The following is a 27,592-nucleotide window of genomic DNA, read 5'->3' as shown; positions in this document are numbered from 1 at the left end:
CTTTTTTTTTTTTAAGATTTTTTTTTAGCGTTTATCGCTTTTTGCTACTGGGCAGTCCAGTAGATAGAGAGAGGAGGAACGGGAGACAGAGTGGGGGGAAGACATTCGGCAAATAACGACGGGTCCGGGAATCGAACCTGGGTCGGCCGTGCCGCGACTCAGCGCGTTATGTGGTTCGCCACTGGGGCGCCCTTATATGTACTTTTAAGCAGATTTTCTGAAAATATGGCTAGGGCTTAAGAGGTTAAAGTAGTACCCTCATCTTGCTATCAACCAAATGTCAATCTAGTGCGATCTAGGCACCGTCTCGTCTCCACTCTCCTCTCAAAGGGCAGGCAGAGGCAGGTCGGCTTACATCACTTCAGTGTAGGGCTGACCTTCGATTATTTTTTTGGAATTCGAAGCTTCGGGCCGAGATTCGATTTTAATTCGAAGCTTCGAAATAAAAAATTAAAATAAAAAAGTAATATTAAATATATATATATATATATATTTTTTATGTTGTGGGACTTGTACAGCACTTTGTTCAACTTGGTCAGTGCTGTAAAGTTTAAACCTTTTTAAATCTTAGACTAACTAAACACTTTGCTTCCGTCATTTGAGGCTTTATAAAAGCAGCACAATGAACACAAATCTGTCAGTGCCGAGTCCGACCTCATCTTAAATAACAAACAGCATTGCTTGTTGTAATTAACAAAGAGAGGCAGAGTTGATTTTGCACAAAAGAAATATATCATATTTTTTTCTTTTTTTCTTTTTTTTAACATAATCGAATTTTTTTTCATAATCGAATCCCATGCCCATCGAACAAAGCTTCGAAGCTTCGAAGTATTTAAGACAGCCCTACTTCAGTGTATCTGTTAGCGGTGCGAATGCAAACAGAAGAAAAGCCCTGAAGGTATGTCGTTCTCGGGGAGCTCCTCAGTGGTAGTCCCGCCTCCCTCCCCAGTGGTAGTCCCGCCTCCCTCCTCAGTGGTAGTCCCGCCTCCCTCCTCAGTGGTAGTCCCGCCTCCCTCCTCAGGGGTAGTCCCGCCTCCCTCCCCAGTGGTAGTCCCGCCTCCCTCCTCAGGGGTAGTCCCGCCTCCCTCCCCAGTGGTAGTCCCGCCTCCCTCCCCAGTGGTAGTCCCCCCTCCCTTCCCAGTGGTAGTCCCGCCTCCCTCCGGTCAATAGACCACTGCGTTACTACATTACATGGGAGAGAGAGCGGGGGGAGAAAATTCATGAATGTGGATGAGAGCCTTGACATTAAGTGCTTGTAGCTACGGCTGTGGGGGTGCTGGAGACATGATCCAATAGACTTTTATATACACCTGACTCTCCTGAACGCGGAGAGACCAGTTTGCCGCAGATTGCCCACGGAGTCTCTCTGGATTGTCCAGAGATCTAGGTTTATCAATCTGTGCATGCATTGTTCGGGAGTAGGTGCGGAAAAGTTACTATAGCTCAGCCAAGAAAGTGCCGATCGACTTGGGATTGGTCTCTCCGTATTCAGGAGACTCAGGCGTATACAATTCTATTGGATCATGTCTCCCGCACACACACAGCCGTAGCTACAACCACTTAATGTCAAGGCCCTCATCCACATTCATTTTCTCCCCCCGCTCTCTCCCGCATGATTTCAGAATACCGGAAGTGTTGCGGTGGTCTATGGTCTAACTACACACCTTCAAGACCCCTTCACTCTCTACATCCTCTGGCCGCCTCAGACCCACTCCTATCCAAGCTCCAGGAGGGTTTAAATAACCTTCTTACTGTCTTATCATGCACTCCTACTATACTAATATGTCTATACTACTAGGCACTCAACACTGCCGCACCCATGTTTTAGCACTGTTTGATGAACATGATGTTCAACATGTTAATCAGTCAGTTGTAAGAGTTGTCATACAGAACTTGTAAGTCGCTTTGGATAAAAGTGTCAGCTAAATGACAACATGTAAAATATAAATGTACCTCTCAGAGAGTCCCAGAACGGTTTGGTCCGAACACACCGTAACTGAGAAGAACCTCCATGCAGTGAACGTAATTCATTCAATCACAACAGCACCAGCTGTGACTGATCTGAGGGAAGGAGCAGCATGTCAGCGCTGTGATGAATCCAATCCGATGCTCCGTTTAAAAGCGGAGGACCCTTGGGTTTCATTGGATGGGAGTGACATGAATCAGATGGAGTTGGAATGGCCCAGGGCCCAGTTAGTACCAGAGACAGTCTATATAATGAGGAGACCGATCACTGAGGGTTTTTTTGAATGGGGAAATCCATAACACTAAAGATGGCGGCATCAATGAAACTACCCCCCACTACAAAACGAACACATTCAGAGAAGATTATTTAATATGATGTGATTTTTTTTATGCTGAGTGAAATGATCATTTACTGTCCCTTGAGGTGAAATGTGAGTTTTAAAGTGAATTATAAAATTAATTATTAAATATTGTATTAATAAGTCACTCTCTCTCTCTGCCAAAAGGCTGGGAGTCATACAGTGAGTGGTTGTCATGGTAACTAAGGACTCTTGTGGAAGTAACCAATGGATGCCGCATGCGTAGAAGCAAGATTTAAGTGGAAAGAAGTACTGCTGGGCGATATGACGATATTATATAAATATCGGGTACAGTTCATTAACGATACACTTTTTAAACGTATCGTGGATATCGTGATGTTTTGACCAAGAGGCTTGTGTCGCGTCAATCTGGTCCACACGTTGACACTTTTGAACAGCGCCGCCCCACACACACACTACTCACTGCATCAAAAGTTACTACTTATGATAACAAAGGCATTCGTTTTGTGGCATTAACGTTATATAGTTACACTTTCAATAACATCAGCGTATTTACATAGCAACGACCGAGGTCGACCTAGATATAGCAAGCGTTAGTCGTTCATATCTCAGCCCGTGCTGACTCAGTTGTGCCCATTCTGCGGTCTGTTAATAAAGTTTTCAATCAGACAGATGTATGGAAAGGCTTTTATTATAACATCCGTTGCAGTAAAATCATTATGCCTCCAGTCGCTTAGTCCTTCTGCGGAGCTAAAAGCTAAACGTCGGCCGCGGCGAGCTACCGCTGCCATTGTTATTGTCATTAGCTCTCCAATGGCGGAAGTAAAAAATGAATACGCGCTTGCCGATTGGTGCTAAGAACAGCAGGGCGGGTGCAAGCGATGTGACGTAATTGGCAGACGCGACTGTCAATCAAAATGATTCTGTTTGCCGACTGAATGAATGAGAACGTTATTAAGAGATTGCAGCATGGGTACAATACAGTACAGCTCAATACAACAACAGTCAACAGTGGATTGGAGGATGCAGACCAGAGAGACTTTCGTCTTGTTTACATCAGGGTCCCTCATTTTCAATTCATCATATTTCATATCTAAATCATATAATATCTCATTGCTAAATATATGCAATATATAATCTAATAATCCAATCTAAATCTAATATATAATATAAAAATGCTAAATGCATGGGTATTTTATTTTGTCTTTAATGTTAGCTTGCAAACTCAAATACTGTCTTGGTAAGCCTCAATGAATTGTTTGGGGAAAAAAAGAAAAACATTGTGATGCGTATCGTGTATCGCCGAAAGGTCAGAAAATATCGTGATATCATATTTAGGCCATATCGCCCAGCCCTAGAAAGAAGGCGTTCTCACAAAAGTGTCCTGTTGACCAAATTAACCATTCTGTGTTGTCAGTTGTAATTCACCAGGAACTTCAAATATGAAAGAAAAACAATAATAATTATGTATGACAGATTCTTGGATATGGATCTGGATACTGGGGCCTGGTTATTAAATGCTGGCCGTCGCATATCGTGACACATTTTACAGCCGCCTGTCAGCGTCACGCTGTCTTATTGTCTCTCAATCAACACACCGGTTGAAAAATAAAATGGCTGCCATTTCATTGACACGCCGCTTGACCTATTACGTGCTTCCAATCTCGGGTTCTGAAACCATGTAGCCAACGAGCGTCAGTTTAGAAAAAAGTTACCACCTCCGGTTTTGCCTCTCAATGACCGGACAAATCACCACTGACACTGAAAATGATTGACCGTTTGTGTAGCCAATGAAATTCTGAAAAGAACGACATCTTACTTGAGTTGGTTTTCTGAGACAGAGGAGCGGTAAAAGCGGTAAAGCGTACCGTACGCAAGATAATGAACGTGCACCTCTCTCTCCGGAGCGCAAATTGCGCTGATCTGTTGTTGATCTGTTGTTGTGTGAGAAGGGGGTGGGAAGAGGTGGGGGTAGTGTATGTGACAAGATATTATTGGGGGAGGGTGAGAGGGGACTGACTCCTTTCACAAATTTTTGGAAAAAAAACCTAAACATACATAAAGATTGTTTGTAATATTGTTTTATTTTTTTATCTACTTTTTCTCCCATTTTCTATTTTTCTCCCATCCCAATTTCGTATTGTCAAATTCTACCCTCCCCTGTCTCGAACGCTGTTAGGCCATGCCTCCCACAGGTCGGCTGCAATGTGGACCAAGCCTTGCATCACGTGTCCCCTCCGGTACAAGAGGAGGCAGCTGTCGCATCTTTTCACTTGAACAGCGTGATCTCTCAGCGGCGAGGGTCTGCGTGGGAGGGACACGCCGCCCTCGTTGCTTCCTGATTCTGCTGCGCATGTGCACCAACCGACCTGTAGGAGTCGCTGTCCACAACGTCCAATCCCTACCCACCAGCTCCCCACCGCCTAATACTGCCAATTGTATTAGTATGAACGACCAGCCAAGCTGGTAGCAATGCCGAGAGCTGGGCTCGAACCCAGCATCTCCTGCATTAGTGGCGAGCGCCTTGCCCACTGTGCCACTTAGCCGCCCCTTTTTGTAATATTGTTACTGACTTTGGATATGTTCTAGGTAAGACTTCAGGCTATGGCCCCAGCAGTGTTTTCAGTTAATAACTATAGAGTAGAGCAGGGGTGGGCAATTCTTTTTCCCAGGGGGCCGAATGAGCAACTGAAAATATGTTGGAGGGCCGGGCCAAAATTCCAAACTCAATTATGCATAATATACATTTTATTTCTATATAAAAAGCAGTAAATGGCATTGTTTTGACCCCTGGTAAGAGTGTATGTTATTATTTGGCAATTAAAAGGTGACGTTAGCTTTCAAAAATATCATTTATTCAAATAGAATTTATTTCCAAAATGCTAAACAAAATGTGAAACATTAACCCTTTAATCGCCAATGACGTGTTTAGACGTCATTCCTCGCCATGCGTAATCTGCCAATGACGTCGTACAGCGTCTTTGAGATCAATATTTCAAAAATCTGTCATGGCAATCATATTTCACCCACGGAGACTTGACGGGTGCTGTAGAGCTCCTCTCAACTCTCCAACGGTGCAAGACCGTCATCTGGTGGCCGATCGGCGAGGTGCCAAAACCGGAAGTGAGCGGCCGGAAGGCTTCATAAGAGGCCGCTTGATCATGGATAATATAAGGCGGTTACTACATGTGCTAGATGCCAGCAAGGATGACACCACACCTAAGGCGATGCTGTCCCTGGATGCGATGAAAGCCTTTGATAGGTTGGAATGGTCTTATCTATGGGCAGTATTAGAAAGGATGGGGTTAGGAAAAGGATTCATTGATATGATTAAAGTATTATACAAAGACCCATCGGCCATGATTACAACAGGTATTCACTTCTTCTCTCCAACTCCGTGACAGTGGTCCGTCGCAGGTCCGTGACGTCGGTCGCATTTCAAAGAGCTCCCGGGAAATTATTACTGCATTGAGCTGCGGGCACGTTTGATACTCACGTTTTTAAGTGCTTTTAGCCTGTTTTTATCAAGTGTTTTATCCGATTGTACCCTGATTTATCCTGTTTTTACTCTCTTTCACTCTCTGCAAAACTTGACCACACACAAGCAACATCCAGACATTTCGGAGGTTGTTTACATACCTGGCTTGTTGGCTTGGCGACGCCGACGCGGAAGTATGGCCGCGACTTCGGACATTGACAAGTGCGGGCCGAAATTAAATCCATAGAACACCTCATTGTGGAACTTCTTAGTCGCCAAACTGAGCTCCTGTCCCGACTGGATGGTATGGAGCCATCGGCCGCTGTCCCCTCGCCTGCTCGCCCCTCCTGGGCAACAGTTGTGAGGAGGAAAAGAATAGTATCCCTTCCTCTCTTCGACCCCATGGACTCCCCGATGCTCTCAAATCGTTATGCTCCATTGTCAGAACACTTAGACGCCTCGGGATCACCTTCTTCTGACAAGCATGGTGTTAACCAAGGAGCAGCTTCCCCAGATCGGACCCTCCGGCGTGGCGGCGCCGCTTCGCTGGCTGCCTACCCTGGGCTAACGCTAGCCGCAAATAGCAAGCCTCACACCGCATCCTCCTGGGCCTCGGTGGAGACAAAGGGATTGCAGACAAAGAAAAGAAAGCTGACCCCGCAGTTTCCTGATCCCCTGAGACGTGATGAGGAACATCTTCAACTCCACGATGAAACGCCACCGTCTCACTGCCCCGAGATCTCTCCAATTCGGCCACATAGCGCCGCTGGACTAGCTGCCTGGTCCAAGACGGTGAAGGGAGACGGGGCTACCTCACGTAGGAAACGCACCTCTGCCGGCAGCAACGTTTCCAGGTCACGGCCTACGTCTCGCTCTCCCTCCGGTAAGCGTACACGCAAATGCTCCCCGCTGGCCCCCACAGCCTCCCTTGTTTCCTCGCACGCTGATAACGCTGCTACAGCTAGCATAGCTGATGCTAGCCATTTACCTCCCCAGGATACCGCAAATATTGGCAAGCCCTCTTTGTTTTCCCCTCCGGAATACATCCTTGTGGGGGATTCCATAGTGAGAAGCGTCCCGATTCCCAAGGGCATCTTGTACTCGTTTTCTGGTGCAAAAATTCTTGATCTAATCCAACATATCCCATCAATTGTGGAGCTCTACCCATCTGCTCATACAGTCATCGTGCATGTGGGAGTGAATGACGTCAGCCTCAGGTGTAGACAATCAGCAGAACATCGCGAGACTTACGGGCACAGCAAACTCACCAAAGATTACGAAACACTGGCAGTGCTGATAGAGAGCCTTGGGAAAACCTGTACATTCTCCGGTCTAATCCCCACCCTCAGACGGAGCTCAGAACATTTTAGTCGGCTATACAGTGCCGATCAGTGGCTGCGACATTTCAGCTCAGCTTGTGGTCACGGCTTTATCAGCCACTTCGACTCATTCTGGACTGAGTCTAATCTTTACAAACATGACAATCTCCACCCCAATCACAATGGGATTGCAGCTCTGGCCATAAACTTTGCACGTCACATCTCCAGCGTCGAGGCCTGACATACCACCTTCTCTGTGTTGGATGCTCAGCTGGACCAACACCCTCCCTCCCCTGTAACTAATAACCCAATGCTACATGATGAAGTCTTAGAAGAAGTCTTCAGACCGAAAGGACTTCACTTTATGCACCTGAATGTGAGGAGCTTACTACCAAAGATAGATGAGATTCGTCTGCTGGCTTATAAAACACAGGTGGGAGTTATTTGTTTTACAGAGACCTGGCTTGATCCCAGTATCAGTGATTCAGAAATAGATATACCCAATTACTCTGTAGCCAGAAAGGATCGCAGTCGTAATGGAGGGGGGGTCTGTGCTTTTGTGAGAAATGATATTAATTTTACTGTTAGGACTGACGCGGGTGATGAAGTTGAAGTGGTGCTGCTGGACATTCACCTGACAAAAACAAAACCAGTGCTATTGGGAGTTTGTTATAGACCACTTGATCAAAGTGCATTTTATGATAATCTAGAGAATGTATTTTCTAGCTGTGGTGTGACGAAAACATTTTTTTTATTTTGATGGGTGATTTTAATACTGATGTATCTAACAAGGACTGTCCAACGCATGGTGCTTTTACTAGGTTTAGCAAACTGTTTGACTTAACTCAGCTGATTAATGAACCCACCCGAATAAGTAAAACTACCCAAACTATAATAGATCTTATCATGGTGTCAGACAAATGCAATATATCACAACATGGTGTGATTGCTTATGGTATCAGTGACCACTTCATCACATACTGTATCAGGAAGGTTCATAGAGAAAAATGTTCTAGCCATAAAAACATTAAAATCAGATCTTACAAGAACTACTGTGTTGAGTCCTTTAGGGAGCAGCTTAGGAACATGGACTGGTGTGCAGTGTTGGAAAATGATTGTGTTGATGGTGCCTGGGATTTGTTTAACCACTGTTTCCTTAAGGTAGTGAATACTATGGCTCCATATAAGCAAGTTAGGTTAAAGCAGAGATCAAGCCCATGGCTTAACCCAGAAATTATAAATGCTATTAAGCAAAGGGAGGAGGCCTTGCTGAAATTTAAGAAATCCCATGAGCAAGCAGATGCTGATGTATATAAACAACGCAGAAATGAAGCACAATGAAGGATTAAGGTAACCAAAAAGGAGTACTACATTAATCTAATAAAGGAAAACAAAAATGAACCTAAGAAGCTATGGAAAGCTCTGAAAGACATGGGTTGTGGGGGCAAAGCCAGCAGTGGCAAGCCCAATATTGGCCTAAATATCAAAGGTAAAATAGAATTTGATAAAGCACAGGTGACCAATGAATTTAATGCCTTCTTTACCTCAGTAGCCAACAAGCTTGTTGATGCATTGCCGCCTAAGACAGGAGTATATGGAGAGGAGTTTATTCAGAGGTTTTATTCTGGCAGAGGGGTACTGGCCAATTCGTTTACCTTGACCAAAGTGACAGTTGAGAAAGTAGCAGAAATGTTGGCCGAGCTTAATATAGCAAAAGCCACTGGCTTGGACAACATTTCTGCAAAGTTTTTAAGAGATGGGGCACAGGAAATAGCTCCATGTGTTGCACATCTTATTAACCTCTCCCTAGAGCAAGGCATTGTACCAAGTGGTACTAAACATGCAAAGATTATTCCCTTGTATAAAAAAGGGAATAGCTCTGAGCCTGGTAATTACAGGCCAGTATCCATTTTGAGTGTCACGTCCAAGATTTTAGAAAGAGTGGTGCACGAGCAGATATCAGAATATGTAAGCAAAGACAATCTTCTATATGAATTTCAATCAGGGTTTAGGAAGTCATATTCTACAGACTCATGCATCCTTTATATGACTGATTTTATTAGAAAGGAGATGGATGAAGGGAAACTGTGTGGAATGGTCTTACTTGATCTTCAGAAAGCCTTCAACACAGTAAATCATGGTCTACTGCTTAATAAACTGAAAGCTCTGGGACTGAATGATACAGCTGTAAAGTGGATTGCCTCATATCTGATAGACAGGGACCAGAGGGTAGAGGTCAATGGTTTTTTGTCGAATGCCAAACAAATAGTTTGTGGGGTGCCGCAAGGAAGTGTTTTAGGACCATTGCTATTTGTATTGTACATAAATGATATGAGAGAAGCATGTTCTTGTAATTTATTCTTATTTGCAGATGATTCAGCTTTGCTCATCTCCCATAAGGATCTGAGTACACTCCAAAGAAGGCTAGGAGAGGAACTCTCTAAGGTCAGGAATTGGCTGTCTGACAATAGGCTCTCACTTCACTTAGGCAAAACAGAGTCTATTTTGTTCGGATCTAAGACCAGATTAAAAAAGGCTCCTGAACTCAAGGTAGAATTAGGGTCTGAGGTTATAGCAACAAGAACGGCAGTGAAGTACCTGGGCTGTATGCTGGATGACAGTCTGGGGGGGGGAGGGAATGGCCTTACAGGTGCTGGGTAAGGTAAATGGTCGCACAAGGTTTTTGGCTAGAAAGGCCAATCTACTTGACAGGGAAAGCCTTAGACTACTGGCCAACAGCCTGGTGCAGTGTCATTTTGATTATACTAGTGTAGCCTGGTTTGAGGGACTGTCAGCTTCATTAAAGAAGAAACTACAGGTGTCACAGAATAAGCTGATCAGGGTTGTGATGGGCCTAGGACCTTGTGATCATGTTGGGAGGAGACATTTTCAGGAGCTCAACTGGCTACCAGTTGAGGCCAGAGTAGCCCAGCTTAGGCTCAACATGGTACACAAAATAATAAATAACAGGGCCCCGAAATATTTTAGTAACTATTTTACTAGTGTTAGTGAATCACACAGCCACAGAACGAGATTTAGCATAGCAAACCTGCATCCTCCAAGGTGTAGAACAAATATGGGGCAGTGCTCATTGGCTCACAAAGGAGCACAGGAGTGGAATGAGTTGCCTTTGACCACCAAACAGATCGTGAACCTGTATAGTTTCAAGGTGAACGTTAGGAAAAGGCTCCTAGAAAATGTCCCAGAGTAACTAAGGAAGGTTTTAGTTTTTAATGAAGTGTAGTTTTAGTGTGTCTGTAAATTTTGTATATTGTATTTGTATATTTTATTAATAATGTTGTATTTGACTTTTTAATTCTATTTTTAGCAATATACTGTAGGCTGATGGTAATATGTGTAATACATGTTTATGAAAATACCATGTGCTGCTGAGACCAAGGACCACAATGGAAATAAGTCTGTGACTTTTTTGTGCTATCCTTGATAATGTTAGGATGCATGACTTGTTGTAACATGTAATGTATTTTTTAACAATTGTCAAATAAACTAAACTAAACTAAACTATAATCACCTCCGAAATCTTTCCGGTATCACGCTCTTCTAGACAGGGTTGCCCTCTTAGCCCCGGACTATTCGCTTTATCATTAGAGCCTTTAGCACAATATATAAGACAATCCCAATCCATAGAACCAATCGCAATCAAGGGCACACAACATCAAATTAGTTTATATGCGGACGACGTAATATTGTTCATGCAAAACCCTAACGCCTCAATGCCTCATCTTCTCAAGTTGATTGATGACTTTGGCAATCTATCGGGATTTAGGATAAATTGGCCAAAGTCGGCTTTCCTTCCACTTAACACTTTGAGCGCCACGCCTGGTTTTCCGTTTTACCGCTTGAATGCCACCATCGGCGCCAATGTTAACGTTAATATCGCCTAATCTATGTTTTAAATTATGGCTATGTGTCTAATCTGTCCATCGCATTATCAAATACTATTTTCCAGTCAGTGCTGTGAAGGCAGATTGTTTTTTTATCACGTCGTTTCCGTTTCAGAGCAGTTAGAAAAGCCCCCGTTTTGATATAAAAAACAGCTCATTCTGGAGCATTCTATGAAAATCGTCTTTTAGTGGACTATTCCACAACGTTGATATTCGTCGGCCTTTTTATTAATCGTTTTCAAATAAACGCTAGATGATCAATATTATACGTGCACGCAAGCACATTACGGCCGCGCACTGATAATCTCTCCGTTGATTTCCTCACGGAGTTTTACAGTGAAACCGAAAGAAGACATTTCACAAAACAGCTTATAACTTCATCAAACTTACTCTGATTATCCTACCACTGATAACATAGAGTCCTTACCTGACATCAGATGGTATCCAACTGGTATATTCCAATTCCTGATCACCATTCGAAAAAATCGATACGTGTATGGATCCAACGCGATACAGTAGAACTCCATGATCCGCAGGGCTCTGATGCTCCAGAATGAACTCTGGTAACCCCGGCTGGATCAGTGAACTGGAAAATGTGGAGTACCGGATTTTTTTCCCCATTCATTTTCATTGAGTCCATTCCAAAATCACTTATGTCATCTGGGAGACGACAGGGGGCGCTTTTTTCCACAGTGATCGCCGGCGCCCCTCGGCTATACTCGGGTAGGCTCGGGTGATGCAATAATTTTTCAGATCGCAAAAAAAAATAAAAAAATAAATTCTGAGAAATCTCGTGAGTGGCACGCAACCACCTATAAAAAAACCCGAGAAATCTCGTGAGTGGCACTCAAAGTGTTAATGCCCCTGCAAAAAATATACTCCTTCCAGAAGAAATACGAATGGTTAAACACTTCAGATGTTTAGGAGTTGAAGTATTCCCTACTATAAGCCAATCGGTGAAGTACAATTACATAAAAATCCAAGATAAGATCAAATACGACTTTGACAGGTGGTCCAAACTTAAAAACTCAGTACAGGCACGGGTATCAATAGTTAAGATGGATGTCCTACCTAGAATCAACTTCATTAGCTCAATGCTACCGTTACCCCCTCCAGATGGTTACTGGAAAAAATGTAACTCTACCGCATACAAATTTATTTGGAATAACAAACCTCCATGTATAAAAAGATCCACCGCACAGAGAAACAAAGCCGACGGAGGTATGGCATTTCCAGATTTTTACCACTATTTTAAGGCGTACACTTTAAGACCACTGACAACCTGGTTTGATTCCCAAGCATCTGTATCGTGGAGAAACTTAGAAGTAAATATAGTAGCACCACATAGACTGCAGGACATAGTATACACCAAATTATCAATTAAGCAATGCGAATTGAAATTTGGCCCCATTATTACTCATGCAATCTGGATATGGCGTGACACACAAAAAAAAAAAATTCTAACCTACATAAATGGCATAGTCATACTCCCCTATTCAATAACAATGCACTCCTGATTGGAAAATGACCTATAAGATATTCTAAATGGGAAAAGCAGGGCATACACACATTAGGTGATGTTTTCAACAAACTGGGTTTTTGTAGATATAAAGACATACATAAAAAATTTAATCTCACCAGTTCCACACATTATTTTTACGCACAGTTATTGGTATTTTTGAAGGCTCATGGAGTCCCATTAAGGATACCAATTGAGCACCACAGATATCACAAATTCTTCTATGAAAGAGAGACATCGAGAGGTTTTGTATCTGATTTTTATCATCAATTACTAACGTCCTCGTATGGAATCCTCCCCCTAGACTCAGTCTGGAGGAGGGATATACCAGACCTGGAAATTAATTTTGATTGGCAAGAAGTCTGGGCAAACGTTCGAATTGCGTCACGTAACCCGGACCATCAACAAATTAATCTTAACTATATTCATAGGACATACCTGACTCCTATAAGATTTAACAGAATGGGACTTAAACAAGACTCCAGATGCTCCTTATGTACAAATGGGGATGAGGGTACATTTATGCACATGTACTGGGATTGCCCACCAGTTAAGATATTCTGGAAAGAAGTGTGCCAGCAATTATCAAATTTCTTAATTCTGAATATACCTGTACACCCCTCTGTATTGCTGTTGAACGATGTTTTTGAGTTTGCAGTCCCTATACAGCTAAAGATATTAGTTTTATCTGGTATCACAGCGGCTAAAAAGCTGATAGCATCACGATGGTTTCAACCGGAAAAAATGTGTCGGAAGGTTTGGGTTCTTACATATCTCGATGTGATTTATCTAGAAATATCTACAGCAAGAATTTTAGGTGTCAGTGAAACCAAAATTGCAATGTGGTTAGAAGTGGTGGAGAGAATAAAAGCTAGCATATGAATTGTAGTGCCTGGTTAGGAGCGAATGATAATGGATGGATTATCCAAGTGGTGGTCCGGGGGGGGGGGAGCGAGCAAGAGAATATGTATGTAGGGTATTAGATAGCAAGTATTAGGTGTATATCTCGTATACTACATTTATTTAAATGGTGATTTCATTGGATGTGTACTGTTAATTAATGCTTGTATATCTAATTTTATGTTATGTTTAAAAAATAATAAAAAAAATAAAACACAAAAAAAAAGTGAGCGGCCGGAAGTGGTGCTCACCCATATTTCGTCTGGCCACTCGATGTCGCTCGCAGGACTCCAGCTTGATACACTGGATAGCTATCCGTTGCCAATAACTCGATAAACAACATGATTTGGACGTATATAGTATTATACAACCTGGAACTGGACCAACTAGATCGACATCCCATAATAGCGAACTTTCTGCTCCACGCTGATCGCCCAATGCTACGAGGAAGCTGCGGTGAGTTTCAGCGTGTTTGATTATTATTATACATACAAACTGCTCCGATCAACATATCACCCATACTACATAAATGATTTAACGTCGGCCACGGACTTATAAACCCCCCCCCCCCCCCCCCCCTCCGGTCACCAGCAGATGATGAGGCATGACGTTTAGGACCTTATACAATTGATATTTTTAATCTGACGTCAATCGGTATCAAACTACATTTGATGATCTAATAATATATGTATTTATGTCTATAACTCACGTTCTATGGAATGCTGCAGAAAACGATAAAAACATATTTATACTTTAGACCATATTTTAGTATGAATGTGTGAATGAAAAAGTAGAACGTTGCTACATCCTAAACGATAGATACTTGATGTTGAATGGGCCATAGTAATGTCAATTTAGCAATACAATTTAAAAAGTTATAGCCCTGCAAAGAAGGGGAACATCTCCATAGACTTACAGTGGTGGCAGAGAGTGGATTAAGATCAGAATAATCTCTGGCAGGGTGCCCCAGTGGCGAACCACACGCGGCCGACCCGGGTTCGACTCCCGAACCCGTCGTTATTTGCCGAATGTCTTCCCCCCACTCTGTCTCCCATTCCTCCTCTCTCTCTCTCTACTGGACTGCCCAGTAGCAATACGCCAAAAAATAAATCTTTAAAAAGAATAATCTCTGGCAGATAAAGGGTTAATAACAAAGGGCATTTTGAGTTTCATATACTATTGAAACAAGGATTTTCTTAGCTTTCTAAAGACATCACATCATCTTAGCCAAAATAAACAAGACATGTCACTAAACTGTGTAAAGAAAAGTGTCCCAGTTTTGTAGCCTTTTTTACTTTACATGCCTATATTAAACATTTAATGTTTTCAGAACTGTGCAAAAAAAAGAAAAGAAAAAGATCAAGTGTCCCATTTCACTTGTTATATTTCCACATTTTAGTGTTCTTCAGTTCTTTTTTTTTTCATTCAGTGTGAGAAATCCACTCTGTTGAGCTTTAACAAGTCCATCAAAGTCAGGTTGCATGTCTGAGGTGGAGATGCGAAGCACAGCTGCCAGATGTTCATCAGTGAGAGAGGATCTGTACCTGGACTTGGTAAACGTCATGACTGAGAATGTCTGTCCACATATGTAGTAGGGATGTGCATCTCCTCACTGAGGCCGATGCGATGCGCATCTCGATACGGTGCCAACGATACGATACATTAATGATACATTTGAAGCACCGGGCGATGCGATGCGATATGATTCACCCCCTGTTGAGATACGATACGATTCTATACGATTTGATTCAACATAATCCGATTCGGGGCGATACGATGCGATTCAACACGATGAAAAATAATGATACAATTTTATGGTATGACAGAGGATTTGGTTGTATTCCTTATATGCAGCTTATATTATTATTAAAAATAAAAGAATCTACTGTAAGACAATTTATATAAAAACTCTTGGGTGCCTAAGAAGACTTTTGCATAAACTGTCTTTTCTATCCACTTTAGCTAAAAACACACACACGAGAGAGAGAGAGAGAGAGAGAGAGAGAGAGAGAGAGAGAGAGAGAGAGAGAGAGAGAGAGAGAGAGAGAGAGAGAGAGAGAGAGAGAGAGAGAGAGAGAGAGAGAGAGAGAGAGAGAGAGAGACCCTCCCCGTCTGAGCTGCCGTCGACAGTTGATGATGTCACACACTAGACTAGGTCACTAGGATGCGTCTATACTTTCCGACCGTAGCAGCCGCATTATGTCAACAACACGGAGCCAGGCTGGATGGATTGCATGAAGCGATATAATTAAGAAACGAATAACCAATAAATGTGAAGTTATCTTTGAACCCCTGTTGTCAAGCGTCTTCAATATACCCCCCCCCCCCCCTCCTCACTAATGGTACTGGTGTTGCATAGTCACTTTAGTAAGTTAGTTAGACACTAGTTTAGCGTTAGTTGAACGGCTAACTGGCGTTAGCCAGAGGCTACTAGCGTTAGCATGTCTCCTCGACTTCCACTGTTTGTTGATAACTGTGACGCGGCTCTCGCCTTATGTAGTAGCAAAGCAATAGTATCTGCTGTGTGTGTGTGCAGTCACAGTGCACTGCTGACAAGTGGATGAGAGGAAATTATGACCGATGCAAAGACGCTACAACAAGATGCATCGCGAGTTCAGCCTGACATTTTTCCGATGCGCACTAATTCCACCAGTGCACTCGCATCGTGAACGTGTATGCCGGCCAGTGATGCCGGTAACGCGTTACTAAGTAACGCGTTATTGTAATCTGATTACTTTCCCCCGAAAATAGTAATCTAACGCGTTAATCTTTAAAAGCCAGTAATCTGATTGCAGTTACTTGTCCAAGTGGCTGTGCATTACTATTTCGTTACTATCTCATCATAAATTCATAATGCAGGCGGAATGCAGTATTTTATTTCGTTTTCGACAGTCAAAAATACATTTTGAGCTGTTTTTCTTTTGGGAGTGACGTAGTGTGGCAGTGAAAGGGTTACACAAGAATGTGTCCCGCGGGCCGCGGCGTGACTGGACACTCTGTCTGTGAGTGACTCTGTTTTGGTACAATCACATTCCCCATCCACAGTCTGCGAATCAGAGGCAGAGTAGGGCGGGTCTTCACAGCACGTCATGTGACATATGCGCCAATCGTGTGACAGCAGGGCTCCGTCGTCGGAGAATTCCACCCCAAAACGCTTGGCAAAATTAAAAGTGAGTTTCTGTTCAGACTTCCATCCCAAAACGCTCATCAGTCACTACTTCACGTTCATATGCGGAGGAAACAAAATACTGTCTACCGCTAAAAACAGCACATCCAATTGCATTGAAAGCATCTGGAATCACAACACTAGCCGACGCTTCGACTAGTAGGTACAGGAGGACTCGGAGGCCAGCCAAACAGCAAAAGAGAGAGATTGTTTCTTTCCCTTTTGATTAATGTATATTTGATGGTGGCAGAGCAAAAGCTCTTATTTGCCAGATTTACAGTTAATTTACATGTTAAAGAGAGACTGATTGTATGTTTATAGAGAGACATTTATAAAAACAATTTAATAGTTACAGTTGATATAATTGAATAGTTCAGCCTGCATTTGTTAGATGTGAATGGATACACTGGTTTTGTAAAACCACTGGCTGGCTGCTCTAATGCTGTGAGCATCATAGACTGTTGCTTTACCATACTTGATGGTACAGAAGCTGAAGCACTAGTTTAACAATTTACGTTATGTGCAGAGAAACAAGTTAAAAACAATTTATGCACTTTCAATAAAGCGTTTAAAAAAAACGGTTGGGGGAACGACGACGACTTCGTAACCTAGTTACTTTCAAAGTAACTAAGTTACTCTGATAATCAAGTAATCAGTAAAGTAACTTGGATTACTTTTTAAAGGAGTAATCAATAATCAGTAATCAGATTACTTTTACAAGTAATCTGTGGCATCACTGATGCCGGCGCACCGATGCAAATCGATGAATCGTCACATCACTAATATGTAGGTGGATCCAAAGAGAACCAACATCTTCTGAGCATGTCTCCTCATGTTTGGAAAGTTCTCCTCCTTGAGAGCAGAGTAGAACTCTAGCAGTGATGCTGACTTAAAGTGCTCTTTCAGTAGTGAATCAGACTGCAGGTCAATGAGTTCAAGCTGAACAACTATCAACACTGCAGGTAAAGGGAGAGGAAACCAGCTGCATTTCATCCTCAACCTTTTTGAAATCTTGAAAACGCCTTGAAAATTCATCATGCAGTGCTCCCAACATGGATGAGTACCTGTGCCGGTGATCAGCTGATGGTTTGACTTCTTTCAGGGTTTTCATGTGTTTGAGATTGTTGCTGCCTAGTTGCCTTGAAATTAATTGCAACTTTGTCATGAAGGCTTTCACCTGGCTATGCATTTCATGAGCAAAAATGCCCTTGCCCTGCAGTTGTGTGTTCAGTAGGGATGGGTACCGTTCACATTTGAACCGATACGGTACCGGTACCTGTGAATCGATACCGGTACCCAACGGTACCTTTTTTCTGTACTTCAGTCTCTAAAAATGTAATCTACCTACCTAAGTTGTAAAAAAAAAAATCCAAACTTCCCGCGGGCCGTACAATGCCCAGGTCTGGAATAGAGAGATCTGCAGGCATCTGTTTGCAAAATAATTCAGACGAAAATGAAAAAAAAGCGTTTATTTCAGTGTGTTCAAACCTCTGTAACTCTATGAGAATAGCATTCAGAGTGATTATTTCCAGAATCCTTTATAGTGTTATTTACTGTATTCTTGTGTGACGGTACTGTAATGTAATGTTTTTATGTTCCATGTTTTATGTTGCACACAGGCATACATTCACACACATGTTGCACACGCACCACAGTGGAAACAAGCTCTCAAGTGTCTTTGTACCTGTCCTATGGACAGTCTTGCAATTGTATGCTTCTGTATGCTAAACCTTCATGACTGGAAGACAGGTTACATGTGAATGAGTGTTGTACAGCACAGTGGCATCACTGTTGTATTTCTCAGATAATTTCTGCATTATCTCCGCCATTCTATGCTATTGTAGCGACCCTGAGTTTGGGGGTCATTAGTCAGCCGGGCTGTCACTCAGCTCTCCGCCATTCCGGGCTAGCACTAACGCTATTGGTCGCTTAAGCCGCAGGGTGACAGAGGCTGGAGTGCAGGGGCTGGCCTCGGCCAAAGGTATAAGAGGGTGTGGCAGCCAGCATGCTCTCTCTCTGGGTAGTTAACAGCACTATGGGAAGTTCAGAGGCAGTGGTTGAACATGATGAGAGGTGATACACCCAGGTTATGCGCTGTAACCCAGAGACTGTAATAAAGTACAAGTGAGAACTAACCCCCCTGAGTTGGTGAGTCGTCAGTAACGTCGAACGTTACACTATTATTGTTCAAAGTGTTGTGTTTAAAGGGGAACTATTTTACTATTTCTTTCACTATTTGGGCACTTTTACACAATTCCTGTGAGTTTATGGAACACCTCTGTAATTATATTTTTTTTTTAATTCATTGTTTTTTATTTCTAATCAAGTACTCAAAAACAGCATTTTTCTACCTTAAGCCGTTTTGAGCTGATGTGGCATGGGGTGCATGGGCCTGATGCTACACAGCCACATTATTATGCAGCTGAGTCTCTCTGACATCACAGATCAGCACATTTTCAGATGACTCAGTTCAGTGAGGGTGAATATTGTGAGAGGAGAATGCGCCAATATGAGAATTAGAGACATAGATCATATTAATATAAGTCCACATAGCTAGGAAACAATGCTAAACACTGAAAAAGGCCATTTATACGATAGTTCCCCTTTAAATGTTACTTGTCCTGTTTGGACAAGTTATGTTTTTTGTAGGTTTTTATTGATTTTTGCTACCGGGCAGTCCGGTAGAGAGAGAGAGGAAGAATGGGAGATAGACGGGGGGAAGACATTCGGCAAGGGTCGCCGGGTCCGGGAGTCGAACCCAGGATGGCCGTGTTGCACCGTAGTGCTGTACGCGGTGCGCCACTCAGGCGCCCGAAAGTGTTGTGTTTAATAGACAGTAAGGAGAAGCCACCTATTCTCTGTCCTCGCTCCACAATGGTGGAACGAACTTCCCACCACAGTCAGCCAAAAACCCGACCAATCTTTCAATATCTGAAATATTATTATTATAATAAAAAATAAATAAAACATAATTTTTTTAAACTACTAACCTTCTTCGTGTCTTATACTCTCATGCACTCTTCCTAATATACTAACATACACTCGACACTGCAGCACTCAAGTTTGAACACTTTGATGAACAATGTTACTCAGCTGATAGAGTTGTGCCCTTCCTGCTGACTCGTCGTGCAAAATGTGTAAGTCGCTTTGGATGAAAGCGTCAGCTAAATGTAATAGACGGTACAGTAGTAGAAATGAGGACATCCACACTTATATCTCCTCTCTCTCTTTCTCTCTCTCTATCTCTCTCTCTCTCCCTCTCTCTTTCTCTCTCCCTCTCTCTCTCTCTCTTATTTTAGACGCCTCTCCAACTTCTTGCACCTCTTCTCAACCAACTGCTGAGAAGTGAAACATTCCCGGGCCCTCATCGAAGTTGTCAAGTCTCCCGACTTTCGGGACCTGGAAAGCGAGCCTCCTGTACGGAATTCTTACTCGATTGGACCGGACAGCGTCTCTCTTCATAAACACCCCCACTGCCCCAATTTTCTATATCGGCTCCTGAAGGCATTTCTCCCGAGATGAACTGCTATCCCGTGTGGAGCGCGGTCAGTGCCTTGACTATATTGCTCCTGCCTATCTGGGAGATGGGCTGCACCGGCATGACCTTGGATTCCGTGCTCCTACCCGGTGTGCAGCGCTCCCACAGGACCGGGAGGAGCCGGGTGCACCACCGGGAGCGGCGCAGCTGGGTGTGGAACCAGTTCTTTGTGCTGGAGGAATACACGGGAGACGACCCTCTTTACGTCGGCAAGGTGAGACATCTCTTTTTACTGTAGAGGAAAAGATGGCAGAACGTGTTCTGTATAGTAAACAACAATTATCATGTAGGATTTGTGAGTATTGGGGATTAGGGATTGACTGCTAGTCAACTTCTAAAATACTATTTTGGTCAACTATTTTGGTGAAACCAATCAAATGTGTGAAAACAGCTGTATATTTTGATATGCGCATTCTCAAATACTTACCTGAAAGGCATTTTCTTTTGAAAGTGGTTACCAACGGTCACAGGCAGAAATGTTGGAAGAAATCTCACTTCACAAGCATTCCTTGCGAGGCCTCTACTAAGTATTTGAATTGCCATGCTGTGGTAGTGACACAACACAGATAATCACATACAGAACGTGAATGATGTACTCCGCAAACTGCATCGGAAAGTAACCGCTGCTGTACTTTCCACACAAAAGCTGGAGTAAAAAAACATGTCAAGTCGGGGATGGGAAGGTTTCTTAAAAAAAAAAGAGTTTGGCAGTTTTTAAAGTTTATAATATATTGCTTTGCACGCACTTTGGTTCAGTTTGTGACTCCCCAAAAAATCTATTCCGCAAAGAGATCAAACCGCATAATGTTTCTCAGACATCCATACTTCCTCTCCCCAAGTAGTTCAAAACTTCTTTAATCTAAATTACATTTGTGATTGACAATCTTTGTTGTGATATTTTGGCCACCACAAACATGACCAAAAAATTTAAAATTAAATGTATTTGCCATGAAGGCTAAACATTTTGTACTATTTCAGTTAACAAACTTTGCCATTTTATTTATATTGAAACATATTTCTTTTATAAATTGTATAGTACATTTTGCTCTGGTAATCCACTGGAAATCCACCCCTCTGGTGGGATCAAGATAATAAATTTTTTTGCGATCAAACTGATCCCAATCCTGTGTTGTCGGTTTGAACTACCCGTTTTGAAGATTTGATTTGAAGCTTTGATTTGATTTCCTGATCTGATCGGATATCAAAGTGATCCTGTTTTTTGGTTTTGATCTACCCAAAATCCAAATCTGATCCCATCAGATATGGATTAAAAGTGTTGAACTACTGGGCCCAGGTGACCCCGACATTTAATACATGTAATATGTATAAAAAACGGTGTGGAATTCATGTTCATTGTGTTCGACAGCGAAAACAGACTGGACTGGTTTTAATTAACGAGTGTGATAGAAATCAATCGATTATCTTGGGAGCTCAAGCTCATTAGTGTTAATATCCAAATAACAGCTCTAATCAGATATAGACCCAATCACTAATCCAAACTTAAACAAATGGGACACCCCACCATCCCGAAAAGTAGTTCATTCTCTTGAGCTCTTCATCCAAGGACTAACACTAGACATCTGGCACATCATTTATGAGTTTTCAAATACTGCTGTATTTGGTTTGAAAATTGTGTCTAACCGCATGTTAGTAATATTTGTTAACATTGGAGTAGAACAGACCTAATCATGTCATTTGATTCATAATCAACAATGTTCCAACAATCTACAAAGCAGAAACGTGAAGACCTATAGTACTATACCCCACCTTACGTATTATGACCATTGTCATGTACAGAGGTCTATTGACCATACAAGATAGTAATCTGGGCAGGTGTTACATGAGCAAAAAACAACCCCCTCAGTAGAAAAATGCTTCTCAAACAGTCCCGGGTAGGCAGATAGTAAACAAAGACGTTTTCAAATGGTAAATTGGTTTTATTGTAATGTGGGGGTTTCAACCCACTTTGGGAAAAGGGATGTTATCAGTGGGGATTTCAACCCACAACACAGACAAAGGAAAAGGGTAAGGGGAGAACAAACAAAGTGAAGAACAATAATAAGTAAGGCAAACTCGAACCACACAACCACATGCCACGTGGTTGGCAATCTGGGACCGAAGGAACACCACTCTAACCATGCAGTTAACCGTGTAGGACGAATCTAATATGGCCAACCATATACCTACCCCCCACAGGGTTTGGTCCACGCAGGCAGCACATAATCAAAAGTCCACATACCGTGGCAATTGGCATAACCAGCAAAGTAATAATTACTACACAAACAGTGGCAACCAGAGGCCACCTCACTCCACTTGGTCACTGGCAAAAAATGACACCCTGACGCGCCGAGACGTGTGTGTCCTGTCAGGTATTTGGCTACCCATCCCTCTTGAGCTAATTGCCAATCAGCTGTCATTCATTAAGCAATCAGCACTCTTCAGTAGGGATGGGCAGCACCTGACAGGGAGAGAAGAGACAGCATTAGCTCTCATGTTTACACACACACACATCATATACAAAACATAACACATTAAATATACTAACCTGATGTTCAGAAGGTGTCATAAATACAGTAATAATGATAATGACCAACCCACGTACCCAGGTACGTCACACCTCCCCCCATAAGAGCGAACCTGTAGGGTTAGCAAAACATTATTACTTATTACCCAACATCCGATTAGTACCACACACCAGGGAAAACAGAAACAACAAAAACTAAATTCTCCTCCCACAATCACCCACCAACGGGCACACCAGCACCACACAGGCCTAGAAAACCCAGCCTCCACCGCGTTAGAGCGAGCAATTGCTCGGGCGACAATGCTTCACGAATGAAAAAATGAGGTGGATACGATCCAGGTGATATGTCTCTCATCACCATCTCTCCAATAGATGGTGCGGGAATTACCAGCTGCCCCTGAACGCTACATACAGCAACCTCTTCCATCTCGCCAACAGATGGCCCCTTGTCCCCGGCGAGAGCCTCGCCCCCGACAGATTCACTCAACGTCAAAACTTGAGTTCGCTCCCCGCCCTGTGCCTTGGTGACAACACAAGCAGAAAACACATTGGGGTGATTATCAAGCAATTCATCACAACACAAGTCAGTCAATGGAGCCTTTTCAACCCCCACTACAGGAATCACACTCCCCCCAGCAAACTTGTTCCCCATGACAAAATCCACACTCACACCTTTTGGTTTCTGGGCTGACTTCGTGATTTTGTCCTGTCGCTTCCTCAGTGCACGACATCCTTTTACCACATGGCCTGTCTCTTTACAATAATTGCATACCACCGGTCTCCTAGACGGCGGCGAGCGTGGCCGGATTGCTGACTCAATCAACGCATCGCACAGAACTTTCCCCCCAGCTATATCATTTCCCATGATAAAATCAATTCCGGCTACCGGAAAAGAGGAACGAACCGCCACGGGAAAACAACCTGTGACTAGTTTTGACCTCACATGTATCATATGTAACGGAGCGGGCGTGTAGCCCATCTCTATTCCGCACACAATAGCACTTGTATTACAAGACGACTCCACATTTAACGGCAATACATCCGCCAGCATAAAGGACTGTGAACCACCTGTATCACGAAGGATCCTCACCTCGCGCTGGTCACAGACCTTACCCGACAGTGACACAAAACCAGAAGATATAAAAGGATCAAAACAACTGTCTGGTTTCCCCCGCCCAGGGCGTGAGACAGTGCTAACCAACCCCACCACCTTTGGTTCCTGCGCTGGCCTGTCAGTATTCTGCCGATCGCGCACAAATGCATAACAGTCCGCCACCAAATGACCTGGCTTGCTACAATAATTACAATGTCTCTTTTCTGACGGAGGCGAGCGTGGTCGAAATGATCGCTCGTCGCCTCCTACATACACATCATTTCGCACAGAACCATGTGATGCAGAAACATTTTTGTGGATCATTGCCAACTCGTCACACAAAACTGCAGCTTCCTGGAGGGTAGAAACCTTTCGCTCCTCCAACTGTATTATCATGTGTTCGGGCACAAATTTTTTAAATTGTTCCATCAGGATTAACTCGCTCAAAGCCTCGACCCCATCCACTTTACACGCTTCACACCAACGAGTGAACACCATCCGTTGTTCATGGGAAAATGCGACATGTGTTTGCGAGGGAGCTTTACTTAGTCCCCTAAACCGCTGCCTATAAGCCTCCGGCACCAGTTCATACACGCGCAAGACAGCACCCTTCACTTTCTCATATACCATGCTGTCCTCCTTTGATAAAAACTGGCATGCGTCTTGAGCCCTACCCGTGAGCCTATATTGCACTAATAGTGCCCACTGATCCTCCGGCCAATTCGCAGCCCCCGCTACCCGCTCAAAATTAAAAAAAAAATTCTCCACCTCAGATTCTCGAAACACAGGAACCATAGCAATATGTTGCCCAACATTAAAACTGCCATGGCCACCTTCAGATGAGGGTGAAGAAGAGCCAACACTCCCCAGCTCCATCCTCTTCAGTGTAATCTGGAGCTCTCTATCTCTTTCCTCCCTCTCTCGTACAGCTTCCCTGTTTCTCTCAGCTGCTCTGTCCTCTCTGTCAGCTGCCCTGTCCTCCCTATCTCGTACAGCTTGCCTGTCAGCTGCTTTGTCCTCTCTGTCAGCTCTGTCCCGTCTATCTCTCTCAGCTGCTCTGTCCTCTCTGTCAGCTGCTCTGTCCTCCCTGTCTCTGTCCTCTCTGCGCAACAGCGCTCTCTCCTCCATCTGGAGACGGGCCAAACGCAGACTAGAGCGCGCATGGCCAGAAGACGTGGAGTCTTTATCCGAATCGCCCGCGGTCTCACTTTCAGCTCCGGCCGTACTACCATCCTTCCTAATAGCACCACCATCCATGTCAAGATCACGTAAGGGAGAGTTAACCCATTCGCCAGTGTGTGCAACCTCCTGATCACTATGACTCACTACTCCCTGAGCCGGGCTAAACGCCTGTTGCTCCACCAACCCCGCTATAACAGCTGCCTGTTTTTTTGCCTGAATTTTGTACAGCAATAGCATAATGCCTAGCAATAAGGCCTAATTCCGCCTTAGTGCAACCTTCCACATCCGCTATAAAGGCTTCCAAAACAAATGCCGACACAGCCATATTATGTTTTTATGTGTATGTGATAAAAAAATAAAAAAATATACATATATATCACGTCCTCACTTAATTAACCATGACCGTGCACAATAATAATAGACACATTCTGCTTTCATACCTCTTAACCAAAACAATCCAACTGACCACATCTACTAAATGAAAATAATAACAAATGGTCCTAACCACTCAACTAGGAGACACCTGTGTCACTCTAGCCTATCCCAGATAAACTACTCCACTAGATGGATGAAAGGCTACAAATATCTTCAGTCGCTTACCGATTTCATTGCGCACTCCACCGGAATCACGACTCGTGCCCCCCACCCTCTAGCCAAGCAGGTGACCCCCCCGTTGCCTATGTGGCAGAAAAATAGAATGGTTAAGAGCATCACAACAATAATGGTTTACATCAATCAACTGTGCACGGACAATGGACCCCTACCAATACCAATTTAGAAAACGCTATCTTATTACACCTGACATGCTTCAATCGACAAGTCACCCCGTTATTTTACTAACAAGGAACCATACAATCGCGCAAACATCATAAACATCATATACAAAACATAACACATTAAATATACAGACGCAGCGCTCAAAAATCAAACCAATTCTGCTGCTTGTCTGCTGCTTGTTGCTGCTTGTGTGCCACTTAAGTCTACTCAGGTGTTAATTTTCCGGGGGTGTTGGCTGGGGGAACAAAGGGAGGGTAGTTAACTTAAGTGCTTCCCCAGGGAGGGGGTCGGGGGCTACTGCCCTCAGACCCCCAAAATAATTTTTATATGGGCAGTCTGACTTGGGGTACTGACCATATATTAGTGTTGCAATGCATGATAAGTAAACAGTGAAAAAAGCTAAGAAATCTGATGGGGCTGGGACATTTGGGACGAATAAAAATTTAAGATGAAAATCTGCCCAGCCTGTGGGAGGAAGTGGAGGTGTGAAATCTGGCCCGGTCAAGAACAATAGAGGAGTGGTAGAGAGTGGTAGAGAGGCATGAGAGGTTTGAGTTTTGAGTGCTGTATCTGTACTAACCTGATGTTCAGAAGGTGTCATAAATACAGTAATAATGATAATGACCAACCCACGTACCCAGGTACGTCACAACCATAAACAAAAATGGGATTGGGGTTTTAACCCTCCAGTCACCCTTCAAAAACCCCACTAACTGTCTCCCTAGTGACCGAAACTGCGATCTCAGTAAAACATATCTTTTTCATGTATTGTTCAATAATTTTTTCATGAATATCATTAACTTCAGTCCTCACCATACATATCGAATATTTATTCATTTTCAGGATTTTAACCATTTATTAAATTAGGGTTAGGGGGTTAGGGTTAGGGGGTTAGGGTTAGAGTTACCCTAGGGTTACCCTAACCCTAACTTCCTAACCCTAACCCTAACCCTAACCCTAACCTGTCCATTTCTGCGACTAGGGTGAAAGGTGTGACACTTATGTTCCACGCGCTTATTATTATACAAACCGGAAATGGATCGACTCGATCGCCATCAAATAAGTGGGATCTTTTTGCTCCAGTCTCACCGGCCAACGGTAAGAGGACACTGACGTCATTTTCAGCGCGTTTGTTTATTATTATCCATGCAAACTGCTCCGATCAATATATCACCCATACTACATAAAGCATTTACCGACGATCACGGAATTATAAACGACCCCCCCCCCCCCCGTTCACCCGCGCATGATCAGTCATAACGTTTAGGATCATGTACAGTTGAAATTTTTAATATAGCGTGTATCGCCAACAAACAGCATTTGATAATCTATATATGTGTTTATGCCTATATCTCACATTCTAGGAATTACTGCAGAAAAGGATATTTATATTCTAGACAGTATTTTCGTATGAACCTAAGAATGAAAAAGTAAAACGTTCCTACATCCTGAACGATAGATAATCGATGTTGAATGGGCCATAGTAATGTCAATTTAGCAATACAATTTAAAAAGTTATAGCCCTGCAAAGAAGGTAAACATCTCCATAGGCTTAGACTGGTGGCAGTGATCAAACATTGATGGATATAAGCGTGGCAGGGAATGTGTTAACACATTAACTGCCACGCACTTTCAGCATCTTATACCATTCTCTGCCAGTACTGTAAGTCTATGGAGATGTTCACCATCTTTGCAGGGCTATAACTTTTTAAATTGTATTGCTAAATTGACATTACTATGGCCCATTCAACATCGATTATCTATCGTTCAGGATGTACGAACGTTTTACTTTTTCATTCACACATTCATACAAAAATACCGTCTAGAATATAAATATGTTTTTATCGTTTTCTGCAGTAATTCCTAGAACGTGAGATATAGGCATAAATGCATTATATAGATTATC

The 27,592-nt window shown here is 43.1% G+C and overlaps 1 protein-coding gene across 1 annotated transcript in view; it reads left to right on the top strand.

The window, feature by feature from the left end:
* Positions 1-20,090: 20,090 nt before the first annotated feature.
* The window catches only part of cdh7a (cadherin 7a), a gene marked incomplete at both ends in the record, with an annotated part of 728,354 nt that continues 720,852 nt past the window's right edge, over positions 20,091-27,592 (top strand). The window contains one exon of the mRNA XM_084312150.1: positions 20,091-20,324. Coding sequence (XP_084168276.1) covers positions 20,091-20,324 — 234 coding nt within the window. The remainder of the gene's footprint in view (positions 20,325-27,592) is intronic.

This window comes from Notolepis coatsorum, assembly GCF_963971535.1.
Source record: "Notolepis coatsorum genome assembly, chromosome: 4".
In the NCBI taxonomy this organism is placed as follows: domain Eukaryota; kingdom Metazoa; phylum Chordata; class Actinopteri; order Aulopiformes; family Paralepididae; genus Notolepis; species Notolepis coatsorum.
Note: the sequence above shows the minus strand (reverse complement) of the source record. Positions and strands in the feature narration are given on the sequence as shown.